We start from the raw sequence: 17,998 nt of genomic DNA, 5'->3' as shown, positions 1-17,998 counted from the left end.
AGAAACAATAAAACAACAAACATGGACATGCAATCTAGGTGAACAGAAGAAAATATTAGATTGGTTCCATAAGCAAAATAAACAACCCAAAGCTTAGTAATCAGCGTGGAAAAAACTATGCCATAACCCAGTCCTGAAAAGATATCCACAATCAAGAAAATATCTCTGGTGGAGAGAGATAAGAGTTCAGGTGCTGATATCCCTAGTAATAATCTTATCGGACTCTTACCTCACTATCCAGAGGACTTTGTTTCTGAGGACCTGAGGATGCTTTTTGCTGTAGAGAAAAATGGAAAAAAGAAAGACCAATTTAAAAGAATGTGACAGAGAAACAAAAGCTCAGAACAAACTAGAACTGTTTTAAAACATAAGAAGCCTCAGTTTTAAATAAAACATGCATTCGGGAAATTGTGAAGTTCCACTGAGCTGAAAATCTGGATACTATTAGTAAAAAACCCCAGCCTTTACTCCATATGAAAACAAAAAATATGAATAGTTTTTGCATATTAGAGATGCATAATAAACCCAGTATATAACCCAAGGAGTTATTTAATTGCTGAGAATAAAATGCTCGTGAACAACAAAGGCAACAGAGAAAAAAATACAACCAAACTCCAGAAGGCTCATCAATGAACAAAATGCATTCTAAACAGTGCAAGTCTTTAACTGAAAGACTGATTTGCATCTTTAATAAGAGCAGCTTTTCTACAAAACATCACGAGGGGCCTGAGATTAGCTGATGGTAATGAAAAGCCTACATTCAGGCAGCTGTAAACCATTTTCTAAACCGACTTTATACATTACATAAATGCAATAAATATTCTTTTCCCCTCTGCAGACCACCCCGAGCCCAAAATATTAGCTGTAGCATTTCTTAAATTTGTGGCAGGGATATTTGGGTAGGTGACCAGAGTCACAACAACAGTGAAATAAATTTAAGTCAACTAGCATATAAACAAGTTTGTATGTTAGGCACCAGAGTACTTCATATTGACTACAGTGAAAGAGAAAGTAAAGATGTGGTGTCCACGGAGTATCTGATAAACCATAACTCTGCACCTGTGCTTTACCTGGAGGTAACTTATTTATCCATCATAAACTATCAAAGCAGATGAGGCAAAATTATCTTCTTGTATTTACGATTGCTTTTCTTCTTTTCCAATTTGCATTAAATTGCCTCTATGCCTTCTCAAATAAAGACCCCTTCTTTCTTATATCAATCCTGTCACATCCATGCAAATGAAAAATTGACAGAATGAGGTGGGCAATGTAAAACCAGAATTCTTTGCAATAATTATATTTTGAGTAAATCTCTCCCATCTTCCTCCCCAGTTCTATTTTTGCCTCTGTGAAGCTACAGTACCAACACCGAATGGACTTAAAACGCCATTTCTCCATTTTCTTTATAAAGTGCCATGCACACCCCAGAGTGTAACATACAAGTATTAACTATCCTGGCAATTAATTTTCCTCACAGGATTAGGAAAAGATAAACTATCAAGTAGGTACTAAAAGAAAGTACCTTAACAAAGTCAAGGACAGCTTCCCTCTGAATCTGTTTTGTTCTCATCCTCTCCTCCTCGTACTGAAGTGCTGCGAGCTGGGCCTCCCGGCGGGTTCTCTCTACGTGCCTGCGGTGCAGCTCAGGATCTGTACTAGACACCTGGAACAAAACAGTGCACTAGGCTGTAAAGACAGTGCTACACGGGGTACAAGAGATGGGTTATAGTCCGTGTCTTACAGCTTATTTGCATCAAACTCATCCAGAAGAATAAAGTCGTAGAGGTCAATGGGTTACCTGACTGTGGTGACTTGATAGAAAGTAAGGTGAATCAGCCGGGGGTCTGACAAATGGAAAAACAGAGAGTAAGTACACTTTTTATCTTAAATATAAACGAATGCTCATGAGTTGTCAGTGACACACAAGTATCTCATCAAATCAGATGAGTAACTGTTTAGTAAGCAAAGCTGTTAAACCAACTGCTGAGATATCAATTTGACTCATTGTGCATGACAGATTTTGCGCAGTCATTTCTATATTTTCTCTTGAATTGTGGTAGTATTTTTCTACAGCTCAAAATGTACCAACAGGATGATACGTTTGGCCTATTATATTGGTATACTCAGTACTTCATATCCATTATCTAAGAGCTGGTTAAGTAACCAGTCAGGAACTTTTGAGATGATCCTCATTAGAGGAACAACTGGTTACTAAGGTTATCGGGGAGGGGGAATAGAATTAATCCGTAGAACCTATGCATTTCTTTTCACTACCTCTCTGTCCTGTCCACATAACTCCTTAGTACTTGCTGATGCTCTCTGTTCTGCATCAAATTTAGAGTTTCAGGTCTTCGTAACTCATCAGTATCCCTGCAGGTAAACACCATGTGGAAGGGGGATTGGCCACTGATGCATACAAACTACTGTCAGATGAATTCTTCTCTAGATTACAGCTGGTTTTCCAGGAGTAACTGTCTAGACAATTAGCTTCAGGTAACCACTACTGCAGTTCATTTAATAAACTGCAATTTAATAAACGCAACTTGCTTAATTAACAACAATTTCAACACACACAAAGGTGAAACCTCTCTTTTAAGACTACACTCTGATTACCGTAGGCCTCACTCTGCTCTGGAAAGAACAGAATTGGTTTTAAGCATTAGCACCCTCTGATATTTTCAGAAACAAATCTGCTCACTTCACCAGCCTAGTGATGACTTCCTACTGTCAGTGACACAAGCCAGCAAAATCACAAGGTAAACAATAACTGATCTCTCTTATCCATCAGACCAAGAACGAAAGAGAAATTTTGCAGTCAGTTCCTTGCTAGAATGCAGCTGGTAGCACTGAAACAATTCCCAAGGTCCACAGTCTACAGTGTGTTCCTTGCCATGTTGCTGCCTAAAAAGAAAGGTAGTGGAAACTGTTAAGCTTACTCTTAACAGCCTGGACTCTGCAACTTTCACCCAGGGCAACCATGGAACTGAGACACTTATCAATGCATTCCCAAACAAGTCAGTCTTGCTGCCTGTGTGTAGCCATTACCTATGATGCATGGAAAAGCTTAAGACACGTGGAAGACCTGTACGCTACAGTTCTCCTCTGTCACTTAAATTAGCAACAATGCACATGACAAATCCATCAGTGCGCTGCGGCGAACAGACAGGACCAGGTCCAACTGAGTGCCAAGAAGCGTATTCAGATCAGAGTACACACAGCTCTGTTGCATCAGGAATGCACACAGTCCATCCAGAGGCACAGACTGAATTTACTGAACTCAATCAACTAATGTAAGTCCTCGGGAAATGAAGTCTGCATTACATTACTCAAAGACTTTTAATGACTCCAGCATGCCAAAGGAAAAAAGGAGGCTGCTTGCCAAGGCATTTGCACAGAATTATTGCGGAAGCAGTTCACAGCTTGTGGTTGCCACAAATGAAATATTTGCCTAATACAAGCTTAAAATACAAAAAATTACTCATTGTCACATGGCTGTTTTTACAGTTTTGAAGGCAATAGCAGTATGACCTGTTCTCAGTGCCTCATGAAGAACTTCAATCTGCTGCAGCATAAAATGGATAAGCTACAATTCATTGAGATCATTAACTGCTTCCACATGAAGATCGACATCCTTACGTGAAATTTTGAGAACACTGGTTACCCTAGTGAATTACAGGTTCCTTTATCATTAAAATCTGTTTATGCAACAGCAACTCTCTCCTGGCTACTGAGCCTTCTCTTACTTCCTTCAGATATGCTGTGGAATCCAGTGTTTGCAAAATCTAATTATTTCCATGTTGACCACCAATGTTCAAATAGAAAAATCAAAAAGAACAAACAAAACCACCCCAGTCTTTCAAATCAAAAGCACTTTATTTGGGGGGGAAAACACCTCAGACTGCTGTGTTACTTTACACCTTACCTGTAGACAATACAGGATAATGAACACTGATAAATGCTGAAGGAGTTACCCTCCTTTATATCAGTACAGCTACTGTATCTGCACATTTCAAAATGCCTCTTAAAATGTTGCCATAACTCTCAAAAGAATTACACACTATTCTTGATTTAATTTTCTCTTTCAATACTATTTTAGAATGCCATTAAAGATTAACTTCTACTAACAGTGCAAGCAATGACAAGCTTACAGCTAGCACTCATCTTCTTTTTAGGCATTCCTGGTACAACCGAGCTGGCTTTCTGCTTGCATGTTCACTTTCACTCCATGGAATACTGAAATGCTTTTACAGCATATTAAAGGTTCTATCGATCATGATGTCAGTTCCATTAGCAAGAAGCTATACATTTGCTTATCTTCTATTCTTTTAACTAGACACCTAAAAGTATTTCCTCAAACCTAAGCACCTAATTTATATTCCGTTCAACTCTGGCCCATATTTTACAGATAATCATTCCCTTCAATAAGCCAAGTAACCACTAAAGAGTAAAGACACAACTCAAAAAATCAACTTTATTAAAATCAACAACCTGTTTTCAGCATTGATTCCCATTCTATCCCTTCTTCCTTGATGTTCGCTCACGATTATGGTACAGAAGAGCACATTTTAAATTAAACTAAACTAAACTCCCACAGTACTACAACTACCAAGAGTTAGCCAAGAATGTGACCTCACAGCACATCAGATATAACTCTTTCTCCCTCCCCTAAACCTGCAGCAGAAATACATAAAGCCCTTCTGTCCTCTATGTTATATTGCTTAAGTCAACTATTGAATCAAAGCACAAATTAAATCATGGAAAGCAGATATCTGCTTAAAAATATACACTTCAGTTTGGTAGAATTCTTTAACCAACTGATTTAGAACCAAGCATTGGCCTAGAACAGCCAAGCCTTTTGGTCACCACTATGACTGGAATACAAATTCCTAATCTGGAGCAATAATTTATAGACAAAACATCATGTACATTTCTGGTGAAGCAACAGAAAATAGCATCATTTTTGAAACACCTTTGGTAAACATATGCTCTGCATTTATTGTGAAACTTTGGATAAAATTACTGTTACCACACATTCTTCTTACCTGTTCTGATGTACATGTCGTTTTATATCCTCTGTTCTCTGAAATTCTTTCACAGATACAGGTTTCACTGGTGACCCCTAAGCAAAACAACACAGAAGACAAACTTAGCAACTTTTCAGAAACCTGTAGATTAATGTCAAAGAATCTCTTTGTAAACATTTGTTACAAATGTTACAACATTTGTAACTCCTGGCATTGAAAGTACCTGACAAAGAACTATAAAACACAACTCAGGGATGTTAATTTAAAACTAGGCAAGCTCACTTTTATTTTCCCCTCCAGTTTAAATAAATGTTAGTTTCAAGATTAAATGTGCCCACTGACAAATGTGAGAGTTTAAAAACCTCCACTATTAAGAATCATGCAGAGAAATACCTGTAGGTAGAAAATAATAAATGTAACATAGAAGAAATGTAGAGTTAAGCTCTGAAGAATACAGCAATGCAGTCTGGATTCTCAGAAATACAGGATACAATAGGTGATGGTCTTTTATGATGCCCTAAAGACAGGTCACAGAGGGTCTAAGAAAGCAAAACATGGGATGAATGAGAACATCTCAGGTTTAATTTGAGCTATGAAATCATTTATCCAACTGGGAACAGAGACATACTGCCTCTAGTGTTACTGTAAAACTTCTACTGGCACCCATTAACGTAGGAAAATGGAAACTTCTCAAGATTAATTTGTCCATTTTCACTTGTGCCTGTATGCATTTTGCTATACGGCACAGTCAGCCTTCCTAAGTAGCAGCATATTTTGGATCATCTTTTAAGAGAAACTATGGCTTCACTTAAAAGCAAACAGTTTAATTTTTATGACTTTAATCCCTATGAAGAGAATTTTTATGTTGATCAATGCCTTTTGACTCTCTACAGCAAAGAATCCTTGGGCTGCATTGCTAATTGGTATCTTTGCTGAGTTCTGCTCTTCTGTCTATGCTTTTAAGTGGCAACCACTTTTGTGATCTGATACTGAATTTATGAGATCTGCAACACAAAAGCACCTCTCAGTGTTACTGATTTTAAACACAGTAAACACTCATACAAAGTGGACAAAATAGGGATCAGGTTCCTACGTGAATGCTAAAAATCCATGTTTTCTTTCTTTCTTTCTCCAAAAACGCAAGTACCTTTCTGCTTCAAAGCCCATCAAACTTTGAAAGGACACATTTGAATCGCAGCATAACAGGTACTGTTGAAGCATAGAAAAGATTTTCTCAGACAGGCTATTCATATAGTAGGCACAGGGAGCCACTGAGCTGTGTAGCTGTGTACGCAGTTATTAAGACTGACAGAACACAAAACAAAACGTTACGTGGCTGAAAATCTTTTTGGTAGGTTTAATTTCTAAGGACGCTCTCCAAAAGTGTACCATCCAAATGACTTAATGGGGAACAGTTTTCTCCACATTGCTCTCACAGCAGTGGCTGCTATAACTGGAACAAAGACACCTTCCAGTTTTGTCAATTCACACACTTTCAAAGGAGCTCCGGTGAATTTTACTGAAGTGCACACTAAACGTCATGCAGAGAGAAAGCAATGAAATGACATAAGCTAAAGAAAAGTGTGTTAGTAACTTTACTGGAAACACTGCCCTCCTCTGCACCAGGACATTACTTGGACGCCGTAAGCAATCAATAAAAGCAGCTACTGTTAGGACAGTGTACACCAACATTGCCCTTCATTTATTTATTTATTATTTTTCTTTTTTTTTTCTGTGAGAAAACAAGGCAATGCCCAGAGTTACTTCCACCTATTTCTAGATATTTGTAGAAAGCTGTCCAGAGAACTTTCTAACCTGTCTAGTAATAATTTTACTTACTGTTCATTCAGCAGTGTACTTTTACTGACTATGAACAGTTTCACACCAGATTTATCTGAAATTACAGATGGCATTTCTTGTTCAGAAAAGTGACAGTATACATATCCAGGGCTGCACCTGTAGGTTCAGAGCCTTGCTCAACACAGAAATAAATTGTTCTCTGCAAATAGTAAGTTTTCTGAGAAGTCTAAATATTTAAGTTGGATTAAACTTATACAATGCTCAAGATATGGAATTTATGGCAAATCACTCATATTCAACATGAACAGTCAACAGAGTTGCAAAGTTCCTGTATTAATACTTCAGGCTACCAACAATCAACATTTTTCCCTTGAGAAAGCCAGTACGTATTTGGTACTAAGAAGTAAATGTTAACCACTGTCTTGATATCACCAATTATCATTTGGAAGCATCAACTTCAGTGTTTTTTGAAGACAGCATTCCTTTCTAAAAACCATTTACTTCACATACGCCTAAACCACAAACTTGCAAGGACCCAACATGACAGGAAAAAATCATGGCTGCTTTAGACTTATTCTGTGTATCCCAAAGGGTACTTGGGAACAGCCTAACACTCCAGTTTTGACCCTCAACAAAGCACAACGCACTGCTCTTCCCCCAGATCAGACCTGACTTTCTAAATCAACAAATAAATAAAACCACAGAGAAAACCTCTGAGGATAAGCAGCGCTAATACCATCACAAAAGCTTTCCTGGAGTGTACGAATTTAATGAATTTAAGTAAAAGCACCACCTCGTTAGAGATTCTCCGCTGGTCAATATATGCCATGAATTGCGAGCTGAGGCTGTCTGAGTCCATGCACTTGGGTTGCCTCACCTCTTCCTCCTCCTCTTCTGTGGTGCAGCTATCAATATAGTCGATCTGATCGAGATCATGTTCCACTTGACAGACATACACAAAGAAAACACTCATAATTAGATAACCAAGAAGAGAGGTAAGAACCCCCCAAAAAAAAATTGTTGGGAACTAAGGCCCAAGTGTTGTTCTGTCTGGGAAAGCTCTGCCTAAAAGCTCTTGGATTTTGCCAGGCCCACTAACATTTGTTAAACATCAGATTTTGAAATAATGATAAAATTTATGGTTTTATAAAGTAATGAAAAGCACAGATCAAGCATGCAGTTTTACACTGCTGGCCGCAGATACTTTTGCAGTGACTGAAAAAGTAAAGTAAACACTGTGATTTTTTTTCAAAAGGAAAGGAGCTTTCAAAAGCTCCGAAAAGATGCTATCAAAATCTGTCAGCTCACACCAAGACTGTACAATTATTTGTGTGCATTTTGAATAATTTCTCTTGGTTTCATCTGTCATAAAAATTAAATGGATGTGACAGATACTTCTATTTTACTACTACAATGACAAAAGAGAGGGCACCATGTCTAAGTTATCTGGATGCAAATGTGATAAACATAAAGAGCTTATGAGGAAATAATAAAGGACAGTACAGAAAGCAACAAAACCCTTCTAAAACAATTTAAAGCATCTGCAGTTTTATTTTAAAAAGAGGAAGAAAAATGAGAAATTAGGAGTCACCAAAATGAGAGCAAGGAACAGCATAGTTTGGCTAGTATCGATTTTCCCTTGTGTAGGCGATAAAATGTAGGGCAATTTTTTCACTTGTCAGTGACTTCGCACATTGAGAGTCATGACAGTGAGCAAACTACCCTGGTGAAAAATACAGTGCTGGGGATGCAGGGCAAAGCATAAGCCCCTGTTCTGTGTACTGGAGCTTTTTTTTTCTTAGAACTCTCCCCAAACTTGCTCCAGACTATTGTAGACATTCTTTTTCTACTCCTCCGCCCCCTTCCTGCTTGTCTAAAACAGGCTCCTCTTTGCCTCACCACGCAATCTAGCAACTGTTACTGCCAAAGCTGCCTCCTCTGCTACTAGAACCATCCAAAACAGCATTCCTATATACTTTGGCTTCATTCAATCTCCATCTCAGTTCCAAATCTTAAAGAAACCCTCAACAACACAAAGAAACTCTTCTTTCTAGATTTTCTTATTAAACTTAAATAGTAATAATACTGCAGTAGAAAGTGAAAGACATTCATATCTGTGTTAGGAACACAAAATTGGAAAGGATCTCATGGATCGCCAACAGCCACATGCTATGGCTTGTGCCCCTCTCAGATACTCCTACTCATGAACTCACTGTGCTCCATCTTAAGACTAGTGAGGCATTTCAAAATTCCTGGTGCACAAAACCCAAAGAACAAAATAAAGTTAGTCTTCGAGGCGGAGCTGGCAGCAATGCCTGTTATCCAGGCTGCCCACAGCTTCCTCCAACACCATCTTCAAACTTTGCCAGAATTTAACCATTTGAACTGAATTTTTGTCTGTTAATGTGTAAAAGAATGTGAGTCAACCAAGAAGTTCCAGATATTTCTAGAAGGTGGCAAAGAAAAGAAAACACTGCGACAGGGAAGAGCAAGTCCAAGAAAAGAAGATGGCAAAAGATGAAGAGGGGTGTTAAGGAGGGAAGAAGGAAGAAAAAGTTGGAGCTGTGCCTGGAAGATTAAAACTAGCTGGGAAGAGTGACACACTCAGATAGGGAATATGAACTGGAGCCATTAGGGGAAATGGAGAACTGGGAGCAAGTGACAAGGAAGAAAAATTAATCCAAGTATATGGGGATGAGATCTAATAATCAGTAGTGCAAAAAAATGGAGAAGAGGGAATGACTGAAAAAATAAAACTGGAAGAATGATAAAATCAAGACACAAAAGCAAAAGGAGGGCTGAACTGTGAGTCAGTTGTAGCGGCAGATTATGAGAAATTGAATTACGAAGGCCTGCAAAGATCAAGAAACGTGGGAAGTGGGCACTATCACCTCTTGACCAAATATGCAAGTGCTGCTGTAAGACTGCAGGATAATAAACTGAGAAAGTGAAAAAAAGCAATGTCACCCACAAACACCAGTCCCTCCTAGATGGCTTGCACGTTTGGATTAAAACCCAAGACTGCTGAGAGAGACACTTTTGCTACTTGGAAATAAGAAAAAATTACTCATCCCATTCTGACAGCAGCCAGCACAGAGCACTGACAATTTACTACTGCTGTAAATTTTCCCCAATAATGCATGCAGCAAAACTCCATGCACTGAAATTCAAGATTCCAAAATAACACTTGAAGCATTTGGAGACTTGGACATAGCACATATGCAGAAGCTGACAATGTTTCCCAGATAATCCTGACTTTGATGCTATTTGATTTTGCCTTGTTACATCATTAATACAATAGTGGTTTTACACTGTTTACACAACTGTGTTTTTGTGTTATTTCACCCAGACCTTTATCTTTTCCCTCTTTAGACAATCTATTTATAGCAAATATAATATATATAGCAAACTTTAGTAACAAAGACAATAAATATTGTGAAAGATCATTATTTACCTCCACCATTAGGTATGACGGTGCTCCCTCTGTTTTCTTGATACTGACTTTCTCTTCTCAGTCTCTGTTCTTTAGTGATCTCTGCTACACGTAAAGGGAGATCTGAGAACTCATCTGTCGGCTTTAGAAAACAAACAACAAAGTCAAGGAACACTTTTCTTTGAAAACATTATCTTGTAAACTACGACCTCCTGATCTGTGGTTTTACTTCAGCTGTCCTGTTCTGCTCCTACAAAACACTAACAAAAAAAAAAGCTATAAAGCATTGTTTTTAAAAAACATACATTTTAGGCATTTTTTAAAAATCTGCTTTTTTTTTTTGCTCTGCAATACCTGCAAGTGCTTGAAAACATTCCAGGATGGAAACTCCTAGAACTCTCTCAAAAGTCAAGCTAGGAGTGCAAACAGGTGTATGGTGCATAGCTCACTGAAACACTTTACGTCTTGGCTACTACCTTTTCTAGTAGTCCCAAGAGGAAAAGGGAGCTTCTTCCTTGGAAGAATAATTGACAGAATCCTTGCTAAGAGATCCCACGTTCCTGCTTCTAAATGGCAGACAAATTTTATTTTTAACATTTGAAACACACTGCACAGATAGAAGATGTAATCTCTATCTCATTTTTGAAGCTTAGTTTTCATGTTCAAATTTATTTCATTGAAATAACTACTCATAAGTAATTGTAGTTGACTCAATATTGTAATGTGATAGTTATGAGCTTTTTTCAAAATGAAGAACCCTTTTTTTCTCATCTTTGATGATCCAGTTAATTATTCTGCCATGCATTGTTTCATACATTTCACTCATTATTTCTAACTTTGTGTCCATCCCATATGGTTTTCTCTGATAAAACAACAATGAATTTTGGCTCAAGGCAACCTGCACACTAGCCTATACATGCCATCCACTGAATGTGCTTCCAGACTTGTACTCGTTATTTCTCTTTTGTGTACAATACTGCACTCAAGAAAAATAAAGCTGCAACACTTACTTCATTTCCTGACCATCTTTTGTCTCCGCTGTCCACACTGTTGAAACCAGAATCAAGTGCTCCATACGGCCGTCCGGAATAAAGTTCGTCATGGCTGTCAAACATACAGTTTTAGTTACTGTAATCTAAATGCCATCAGAAGCTTCTCAGCTATTACAGAACAACAGCAGAATAAGCCACCAAGCACAGTTGCAGTGTGTTCCCAAGCTCAGCATAGTAGAAAGCATCACACTGCATTTGCCACACAGAGCAAGAGATATGCGCACACAACTACAACCACATTTGTCACTCATCTGTCCACCTGCCACCGCCTCATGTTTACGAGCTAATCTGATCCAAAGGATATATCCACACTTCAAATATTTCCCACACAGAAATTATGACAAAGAAAACTGCAAAATGGTCTCTTATTTCACTGCTTAATGAGTCAAACTTTCACTTTCCACTACTTATATGTTTTGGTTGAAAAACACCATCTCTCAAAAGTTTTGTAAGCAAGCATAAACCCATACAAAATCACTAAAAATACAGAATGTACTGCTTCTACACAACAGTACACATAATGTGTAACATTAATGTATAATCTTCTGTACCATTACCCACCCAAGAAATTGTGCAGTAAGCTGGACAGTATTTCAAATACTCCAGAATATAATAAATACAGAAGTAAAGTTTTCAATTACAGAGCCTGACTTCATCAACGACCTGTCTAGAAAAGGCACCAGACATGTGTCTAGTGTTACAATACACAAAACCAAACAGCCATGCAGTTCTTCTCTAAATTTCTGGGCTTTGAAACTATGTAATCCAGCAGTACAGCCATCACAGATGTCAAGTCTGCAACTGCTGCAGATAGCTACAGCAGGAGAGACAATGGGACTTGTCTGATCCACTGCAGATGGCATTTCACAATGGCTTGACTGTCCCACTGGCACTTGATGCCCCAAGGAGAACTGCAGCAGTAATTACTACATAATACACAAGGAAGAACGAATTTGAGGAAGCTAACTGCTTCACCCATCATAACTAAATTGCAGGTCCTTTTCTCACTGGTATTGCTCTCAAGCTGTTGCTCACTCTGAAATCTCTCCTTAATGAATTACTTATTTTCAAATTATTCATTACTATTTTATTATTGTCTCACCATATGTCTGCATGGGACAGACTGTTATTCCAGACTATTCTAAATTTCAGATAGACATAAAGCAGCAAAAAAAGGAAGAGGAGGAATGGAGGGCTACAGATGAGAAATGTTAGGCTATATATCTGCTTCTCTGCAGATGTTCACCAAAACACAAGCTTTCGTATTGGCATGCAGTTTTGATTAACTCAAAAGAGTTCCACTATTATGGCCCTGTATTTGAACACCTACATCATCTACACCAGATCATCTACATAATAAACCCTTGGAAAGAAAAAAACAAATCCCTTCTTTGGGGTGGGTAAGACAAAAGAATGACCACAAAATCACCCAGTGCAGTTAAAACTATTAAACTGAATCACTAACAATAGACCCATACTTATGCTAACAGTCCACAGTACTTAAATATGGGACTTAAAACATGGGTCAGAGAACAGAAAAATCCATCTGCAGTATAATTCTATTTTAAATGCATCAATATTTTCAGAATCTCCCGAGAGCCCTGTTGTAATCATTTACTGAAAATTGATAACAATCAAAATGATTATTTGGCTACATCTCAAAAGTGAGGAAGTATTTTGATACAAATTTTCTACTTTCAGATTTCCTTTACAACCAGAGACTTTGAAAAGCTATACCTCTAACACTAAGGTTATCTGGAAGCTCAAAAATTCATAATCACTGTTCCCAGGACTCCTGCTTTCTAACACAAAAGCTACTTTCTGTGTCCCCAACTCTCACATCTAAAACCAGCTACCAAATGCTGCAGACTTTACACATTTATAATTGTATGATTATCAGCAGCCATCCTGAAATCAGCCGAGACTTAGAGAAGATGATCCGAAGGCTAGAGCATCTCCTATACAAGGACAGGCTGAGAGAGTTGGGCTTGTTTAACCTATAGAAGAGAAGGCTCCGGAGAGACCTTAAAGTAGCCTTCCAGTACTTAATGGAGGCTACAGGAATGCTGGGGAGGGGCTCTTTATCAGGGAGCGCAGGGATAGGACGAGGGGGAACGGTTTTAAGTCTAAAGATGGGAGATTTAGATGAGATATTAACAAGATTTTTTTTTTTACTTTGAATGCGGTAAGGCAGTGGAACAGGCTGCCCAGAGAAGCTGCAGATGCCCCACCTCTAGAGGTGTTCAAGGCTAGGTTGGATGAAGCTTTCAGCAATCTGACCCAGTGAGAGGCGTCTCTGCCCATGACAGGAGAGTTGGAACTGTATGATCTTTAAGATCCCTTCCAACACAAACTATTCTATGATTTTTATTCCTCTCTGACCAGCAAATGACAAAGAACAACGTTTGGGCATTTGAATAGATCAGAGAACTTTGGGGCAACTACAACTTACCTGGGAATCTATGTAAAACTTGAAATCAAAGGATGAGAAGCTTAATGCCTTGTAAGGCCAAGAGCCAAAGGAAACAGTACTTGACAACATTTCACAGCCACAGCTCCAAAGCCACACTAAACCACCTATTTTTACCTCCTGTAAGAAAAGACAGTTGCCCAAGTCCCAGAGTATCCTCTACACTGGTTCATGCATGAGTACTTCATTTTAAACCTTCTGACTCTGGGCTACATCAGTTTGCAAAAAAAAGTGCCAAAAGAATTGCCACACAGCTCAGACTTCAGTGCTGCTAACGAGAGACTGGCTACAGCAGATCAAAACTTGCTACAAGATATATTTCACGTATCTTATGTTTAGTAAAGGACTGTGAAGATTTCACTCCTGTGACACAGTTTGATACAATATAACAAGGCTAAAACGAATAATCAGCTGCATTAGAAGCCTCACCTTCTGCCATGATGTTTAGCTAGTATCTTGTTTTACTTGCAATATTAACAAATATATTATTAAAAACATTTGATAAAGACTGAACTGATGGCATGATTCAAACTTCCTTAAACTTTAAGAATCTCTACCACTCAGCTTCAGACTCTTGACCTCCACAGGATTTCACTTAGCTTAAGAAACAAAACAGCAACAAAGTCTAGGTGTACTGGCTGGTACCTTACTGTTGGTCACCTTTGAAGATAAAAAGCTCTTATTACTTGCCTGAAAATATTAACTATGCCGTAGCCAAATGCTTTTATTTTTCTCATTCCAAGTTCCTAAAAAATATAAGAGTTTGGGATCCTCTGTTCCACTGGATCATTCTACCATTTTCTTCCAATATGCACTCTGATCCATGAACAGTTCTTCCACCTACAACACTAAATGCCCTAAACAGAACAGTAACAACAAATAACTATCACCAACTCTTATGTCCTCTTGGGTATGAAAATACAGCTAAAGAAGAACTAGTGGAAGCTTATTTCACAAAGCTGAATCTGGAAGCAACTCTAGAGATAGCATCCTCAACCAGTTCTGCCTTGTTATATAAATGATTCCAAGCTAATATTAAAATCCTTCTCATGTCACAAAAGCAATTAATGAAAACTTCCATAGTAATATACAACTATAAACAATAAGTCAGTTACCACACAACCTCCAAATTTTTTGGGAATTTCTCTTAAAAAATAAACAAACTACGCTAGAGATAAGCAGATTAAGACATTTTATCATTTAGAGCCTTTTATTTTTCCATAATGGGACACTAACCCCAGTATTACGCAGAAACCATCTGCAACACCTCATACTCTAGGAAACTGAGTAACACTCATAAAATGCTCTTAAGTCGACCTCACCTAGAAAAATTATTCAAGACATTCACTGCTGATGGGGAACTGCTCTGTCAGTCTCTCGTGCAAATTTTTCTTCATGAATCTGATTCATGATGACTTACTGTGACGCCCTCTGCTTTGTGTTTTATCACTGCTAAGGCAGTAACACATCCTTTAGCAACTTACTGCTCCACATCTTACTACCATCTTCCAAAATGACTGAGGTAAATTTTATATATGTTTAGTACATACTTCACCAACTCCCTTCTTCCTATATCATGTAAAAGAAACAAATCTTAGCTCCTGCTTTTCTCCAGACATCTTAATTTAGCAGCCGATACGGCTGACTGCTCTAATATTTGTGTTACACTGCTAAATGATAGTGCCAAACCTTGCCAAAAATAACAGTTTACTAATGGGATGGAGATCAACATTTACACTTGCGGCTTGTGCACAGCAGTTATAAAATTCTGAACAAAAGGTTAAAATTCACAGCAGGGCTATAACTTCAGCAAATACATGGAAAACACAAAGAGCTTACAAACTGAATACATATGTTAAGAACGAGAGCAGCCTCTCCGTACTACGAAAATACAAACACTCTCTTCTTACCATAGACTCTTAACAGTGCCTTTCATATTATAATGCCCAGATTTTCTTCCTAACTGCACCTCGCTTCTTATGTACCCTGTTCGAATGCACTGGGAGATAACATGAAATGTGGTGTTACGAAGCCACCTCCACTGATGCGCTTACCAAAGAACAATGCTTGGATCTATTATTTTAAAAAGCTCAGGTGACAAAATTTTCCTGAATGTCAACAAAATTAGGAACTTGGATTGTGCCAGACTTACCAAGATCCAAATCCCATGGGTCTCCTATCATAATCAGGCAAGTCTGGAGCTATCTTGCATGCTTCTATGTTCAGGTATTTAAATATGTGAATTTTTCCTTTTATACATATCTTAAAAAGAAAAGAAAGAAAATAATACTCAAGTATAATTTCACAAAACATTTTCAAAGTAGTTTACAGACATTTAACCTGTAGTTGGGTAATAAATGAACAGATTTCTGCCAACCAATGTATCTTTTCTTCTAAGCTCACTGTATTTCAGAGAAACACCTATACTGGAGCATCATGGGACACCCATGATAGACAAATGGAAGCTGTCCTCCAAGTACATCTGTCCGTATTCAGCTTTGTCAGCTGGATGTTGAAATTTTATCATGCAAACAAGACAATCATTTACTAGTACTAGAATTTATACCTTTGGTATCAGAACAGATGCATCCCACCTCTGTCCAGCTTTGAATGGCAGTGGCAGACTGCCAAAGCAAGCTCAAATTTAAAGTGAACAGAGCCAGTTACAGCTGTCTTTGCTTTCAAAAGGCAGGCAAAACCTACTGAAATTACAGGTATTCGCAAGTGCCTCTCTTGACTCAGAAGCAGCAGCTCACAATAGAACCTGCAATACTCAAGGGCTTAGATACTCACATTAAAAATCAAATTAGTCAATAACCATATTGCAGGTTCTAACTCAAAGGCCAATTTGAGCACTTGGCTGCAAAGTGAGCCTGCGCACAGCAGCACCGAGGCCTCAGCTGAAATTTTGACATGAGCAGTACAAAATCAGCCTTGCCTAACAGAGCTTCCTCTCTCCTACACTGAAAGCAGGAATGTTTAGCTAACATTAGTACCATGCTTTACAGTGGAATGCTCAGTAACATCCCATAAGTGAGACTACTAATGCAGTAAAGTAAGAGGAAAAATGGGTTTTTCAAGTTGTGCTGTGTATTTAACATTTTCAGACAATACTGTTTATTTGAAATCATCTTTTTCTTACAAGAGATTTGATACATAATCCTTCAGCTTTTAACTTTGTTCTCCCCTTCTTAGTTGAATGAGTCTCCTGAATTCCTAGCTGCAGTTTACCTGTGCAGGGGGTGACTGGAGAGGGTTGTTCTCTAACATGATGGTCTGCAGGTGTCTGAGGTTTCTATAACAAACCGGTATTGTTGTTATTTTATTGCAGGAGAAATCTAATCGAATCAAAGGCAACTCAGCAAGCTCTGGAGATGGAAAATAAATACAATTAATCAGATTTAAATGCAAGAGCATAAAAATATGTTTTACAAAATAATTAAGTATGCTGCTTCTGGTTCTCAGGGGAATAAAAAACGCATTGAAAATGGAGAAGTACATGAAGTTCCTGCTGTTAGAACTGACAGCCCTCATCTCACCTTCAGGTAAATGCACCAAATTATTTCTTCTGACATTTAGGTCCCGCAAGGATTCCAAATTGCCTATCTGTGGAGGTATTGTCTGTATTTCATTACAGCTCACATCCTACAAAGCAAGAGTAAATAATAAGTTAGTGATTTTGACATTAAGCCTGTTAATTACAATATGTAGTCTTTTAGCTAGGGACTGAAAGAAAGAAAACTATTTTCATAACATCTCAGATCCTTATATTCATTAAATCTCACTTCTGATGTGAAACATTATTCTAATTTTAAATACATGGGGAAATAAAATCTTTAAAAGATTAAGCAGTCAGATGCAGAAGTTTATTTCAAGTTATCTCATTCAAGTTATTCCATACTATTTGAGTCAGTGCAACTTTCTACATAAAAGCCAGAAACAAATGCATGAACAGCTCTAATTCCATCCAGCTTTTCTTTCAAAAGTAGGGAAGACTCCTAGTTAAACTGACATGGATCATTCGATCTCCAGTACAAGGAATCTTTCCTCCACATAATTTGTTTATTTAATCTCAGAATATTTCAAACGCTAACACCTCTATACAAAGTCAAAGCACAGTTGGAGATACTACAGTAGATAGAAATCTTTCTTAAGCTAAGAGCAGATTTGAAGAACCTGCTATTGCATACAAGTGACTGGTTTACAATTACAAAGTGTC

The 17,998-nt window shown here is 38.0% G+C and overlaps 1 protein-coding gene across 14 annotated transcripts in view; it reads right to left on the bottom strand.

The window, feature by feature from the left end:
* LRCH3 (leucine rich repeats and calponin homology domain containing 3) overlaps nt 1-17,998 on the bottom strand; it is a 65,197-nt gene that overhangs the window by 21,527 nt on the left and 25,672 nt on the right. For 13 of the 14 annotated variants that reach the window (XM_054074727.1, XM_054074734.1, XM_054074737.1 and 10 more), the window contains exons 4-13: nt 17,319-17,424; nt 17,011-17,147; nt 15,932-16,041; nt 11,268-11,361; nt 10,279-10,399; nt 7,618-7,766; nt 5,043-5,119; nt 1,799-1,844; nt 1,523-1,663; nt 230-277 (exon numbers count right to left, since the gene is read on the bottom strand). In XM_054074727.1, coding sequence (XP_053930702.1) covers nt 230-277; nt 1,523-1,663; nt 1,799-1,844; nt 5,043-5,119; nt 7,618-7,766; nt 10,279-10,399; nt 11,268-11,361; nt 15,932-16,041; nt 17,011-17,147; nt 17,319-17,424 — 1,029 coding nt within the window. The remainder of the gene's footprint in view (nt 1-229; nt 278-1,522; nt 1,664-1,798; nt 1,845-5,042; nt 5,120-7,617; nt 7,767-10,278; nt 10,400-11,267; nt 11,362-15,931; nt 16,042-17,010; nt 17,148-17,318; nt 17,425-17,998) is intronic. The other variant, XM_054074729.1, reaches the window with a different exon arrangement.

The sequence above is a fragment of the Cuculus canorus genome, chromosome 9, assembly GCF_017976375.1.
Source record: "Cuculus canorus isolate bCucCan1 chromosome 9, bCucCan1.pri, whole genome shotgun sequence".
Taxonomy (NCBI): domain Eukaryota; kingdom Metazoa; phylum Chordata; class Aves; order Cuculiformes; family Cuculidae; genus Cuculus; species Cuculus canorus.
The sequence above is the reverse complement of the archived record's forward strand: the minus strand, read 5'-3'. Positions and strand labels throughout refer to the sequence as shown.